Genomic DNA, 3,625 nt, shown 5'->3' with positions numbered 1-3,625 from the left:
CAAAAAAATTCCAACTACCTCTTCCTTACCAAACCCTTCACCAGTCTCACATGGGCTGGTGACAGGAAATGTGTTGTGCCAAGAACTGGCTGTGCCCATCCCAAAGATGCAGCACCGTAGGGAGAAGGCTTGGTACTAAGCCCTCAATAGTCCCTCTCTTTCTCTTTTAGGAAGGGTGTTGCCCCCGCCCAGCTCCCCTACTGAGCAAGCTCTTCCTTGACACCCAGCCTTTTACCCCGATAGGGAAGTGGGGAGGACAGAACTCCATTGTTGTCACTTCATGCCCCCTGCCAGGGTGTCAGGGCTGTCCTCAGACCCAGGCAGGAGGGACCCAGTTTAGAAGGCCCCACTCTGGCCCTACTCTTGCCATGGCCCTCCCCACAGGATGAAGAGTCCTTTGGTCCAAGTGGACAAGTCCCCCTGGAGCCTGTGACCTCCCTTCTAGACCACATTCTGAGTACCTATGACCCCAAAATTCCCTGTAGAGATGCCCTGAGCCTGTGTCCGGTTGAGGCAGATCTCTTCCTTGTGTCCTTCCCACCGAGGAGAGACACTCTTGATGTGCAGACCTTTGGCCTAAAGGGTGGCCAATAGGTAGCTATTTGTTGAGGGGGCATGGATGAGCTTGGCCACGTGGGCTAGGGCATCCATATTCATGTGTGTGAGGCCCCTGGCAGCAGGGGGTAAAGCTGGTTGGGCTAGAGGCCTATGGCAGTCTCCCCAGCACCTCCACATTTCATCATAGTCCCCCCAAAGAGTCCAAGAATTCAAAATTCAAATCTGGCCCTCCAGGTTGCTATGGAAAGGACATTTGTCAAGGCAGGAGCATAGAACCCATTTTACTTAACAGCGTGACAACATAATTTACAAATGCTGAACATGTAGAAACGGGGTGGGTGGCCCTCTTTCTGTGCTCTTGCCCCAGCCCTGCAAATATTCAGGGTAGGAGAGTGTCCCCAAGCCTCGCCCTGAGAGGGCAGGGGAGGAAAAGCCCTGAGTTTACAGCATCCAAACGGAATGGGCCCAGCCCAGAGGCCGGCCTCACCCAACTTGCTCTGGCCTCTTTGCTCATACAGACCGGACGTGGACCTACTCCTTCTCGGGCGCCTTCCTGTTCTCCATGGGCTTCCTAGTAGCAGGGCTCTGCTACCTGTGCTACAGATATGTCACCAAGCCACCTCCGCCTCCCAACTCCCTGGTAAGCAGCCACACGTGGTCAGGAGGGGGAGGTCTGGGGAGGGCCCCAAAGCAGCAGAGGATACAGGTCCAAGGCTCTCCCTGAAATGCAGAGATCAACATACAATGCAGAAAATTAGGGCCTCATTTCTCCCCACCAACCTAAAGCCAACAAAGACATGACCCATCAGGGATTATGGAAGAGGCGCAGGCAGGTGATCAGGAAGAGTGGGCTTAGAGTAGAACACTCGCGAGGCTTGAAAGCTTCCACATCCAGACAGGTAACACAGAATCCAAGAGAGCAGGCCGCTCCAGGGGCCCAAGAGGGGCAGGCACTGTGGGGACCCCGGAGCTCACGCTCTGTCTAAAGGTCAGCCAGGTACTGTCCTCTGGCAATGCAGGCCCAGTGTGCCAGATCTTCACATTTTTTTAAGAGAAGTCGGAATTTCAGTTTATAAAGTGACATCTCCCAATGTTCAACTGTCGGCAACTAAGTTTTTAAATGTAAAGCCCTATGTTAACCACACGAGTCACATCGCAGCCCCAATTTGGCCACCAGCACTGTGTCTGCTAAAGTTCCTAAGTGGCTCTCGCCCATCTGACAGGCTCGCCCATATGACATTTAGCTCAATGTCATAGCCCAGTTGAGCCATTTCCTGTAAAACTCTCCCAGCCTCCCCTTCTCCCCATCCTTTCTCCCCGTGCCCTCTCTAGCAGGCTCTTAGGGACCCATGAGTGAGGAGCATTGTGGGCCACCACCTCCAGAGCAGACCCCAAGGTGACCCCAAATCTGGTTCTCCTAGAGAAACCAAGCCGAAATCTCTCTCCCTGAGATAACCCATGTGTTAGGAGCGGCCTTCAACTCCAAGTTGGCAGCCTGCTCTTTCATGAAAGCCCCAGCGTTCAGAGGAATCTCTGAGAGGCAAAGAGACTGTGTGGCATATGCATCTTGATAAAGCCCCTGATGGCTTAGCCCATCCTTTCTGCCTCCGCCTGGAGGACCTCACCCACCCACGGCACCCTCGGGGAACTGAGAACGGGTCCCTAACAGTTGGCCATTGTTGTCCCTGCACAGAACATCCAGCATGTACTGACCTTCCAGCCTCTGCAGTTCATCCAGGAGCACATCCTGATCCCCGCCTTAGACCTCAGCAGCCCCAGCAGCCTGGCGCAGCCTGTCCAGTACTCCCAGGTCATGGTCTCTGGGCCCAGGGAGCCCCGAGGAGCCCCATCGCGACACAGCCTGTCTGAGATCACCTACATCGGGCAGCCAGACATCTCCATCCTCCAGCTCCCTGGAATGCCATCTCACCAGACACTCTCTCCAATATCCTATGCTCCTCAGGCTACCCCTGAGGTCACGCCCCCATCCTACACACCTCAAGTCACCCCCGAAGCTAAACCCCCATCCTACACTCCACAGGCCTCCTGCAAGGTCCAGCCTCCTTCCTACAACCCTCAAGCCTCTCTGGACAGCTGGCCTCTTTCCTATGGGATATGCATGGAAGGCTCTGGCAAAGACTCCCCACCTGTGACACACTCTAGTCCCAAACACCACAGGCTTAAAGGTCAGCTCCAGGAAGAAGCACCAGCTGGAAGCTGCATCGCATGTGACCTTTCTCTTCAGGGAGTGGCCTCCTTGGCTATGGAGGAGCTCCAAGAAGCAAAATATTTCCACCAGCATCTGGTGGTTGAAACAGAGAGAGGACCTGACACTAATGTACCACCCACAGGGGAGCCAGGAACACCAAGATACCTAAAAGGCCAGTTGCCTCTCCTCTCCTCTGTCCAGATTGAGGGCCAACCAGTGTCCCTCCCTCTACACACTCCTCCCCTCCCATGTTCCCCTACAGACCAGATTTCAAGTCCCTGGGGTCTGCTGGAGTCTCTCGTGTGTCCCAAGGACGAGGGTCCAGTGTCTGAGACTGAGGTCGAGAGCCCGTCCCCTCGAGCCTCAGACCAGGAGCAGCCCACAGAACTGGACTCTCTCTTCAGAGGCCTGGCCCTGACCGTGCAGTGGGAGTCGTGAGCAGAGAAAGGGGCTGGCCTTGGGCTTCCTCCCTGTCCCCACCCCAACCTCACATCCTCGGCTATGACTCCCAACCCAACCATGCTGCGCACACAGCCCAGCCTCTGGTGGGTGCCTTGGAGAGAAGCAGAGGAAGGAGGATGCTGGGCCCCTGCCGTGGCTGAGCTCCTGTTGGAGCAAAAAGGCCGCATGAGAACTCCAGCCAGGGGAGTCACGTGTGTGCATCACGTGCAGATGTGCATGTGCAGACGAGTGTGTGCACACAGAGTTCTGCAGGGTAGGACGGGCCAGTCAGAGTCCAGCGAGTTAATGCGCGGAGACTCGCTCCTAATACACCAGACACGAAGGTCTCCAGGAGCCTACCTCTCCTCAGCCCACTCTTGGCTAGTTTCCTAATCACTGAACTGAGAGTGAGGTCTC

The 3,625-nt window shown here is 55.6% G+C and overlaps 1 protein-coding gene across 1 annotated transcript in view; it reads left to right on the top strand.

The window, feature by feature from the left end:
- Positions 1–3,205, top strand: part of IL22RA1 (interleukin 22 receptor subunit alpha 1) — a 13,759-nt gene extending 10,554 nt beyond the window's left edge. Inside the window, exons 6-7 of the mRNA XM_011357605.1 lie at positions 1,077–1,198; positions 2,252–3,205. Of these exons, the coding sequence (XP_011355907.1) occupies positions 1,077–1,198; positions 2,252–3,205 (1,076 nt within the window). The remainder of the gene's footprint in view (positions 1–1,076; positions 1,199–2,251) is intronic.
- The last annotated feature ends 420 nt before the right edge of the window (positions 3,206–3,625 follow it).

This window comes from Pteropus vampyrus, unplaced genomic scaffold, assembly GCF_000151845.1.
Source record: "Pteropus vampyrus isolate Shadow unplaced genomic scaffold, Pvam_2.0 Scaffold36, whole genome shotgun sequence".
Classification (NCBI taxonomy): domain Eukaryota; kingdom Metazoa; phylum Chordata; class Mammalia; order Chiroptera; family Pteropodidae; genus Pteropus; species Pteropus vampyrus.
This window is presented reverse-complemented; position numbering and strand designations above follow the sequence as displayed.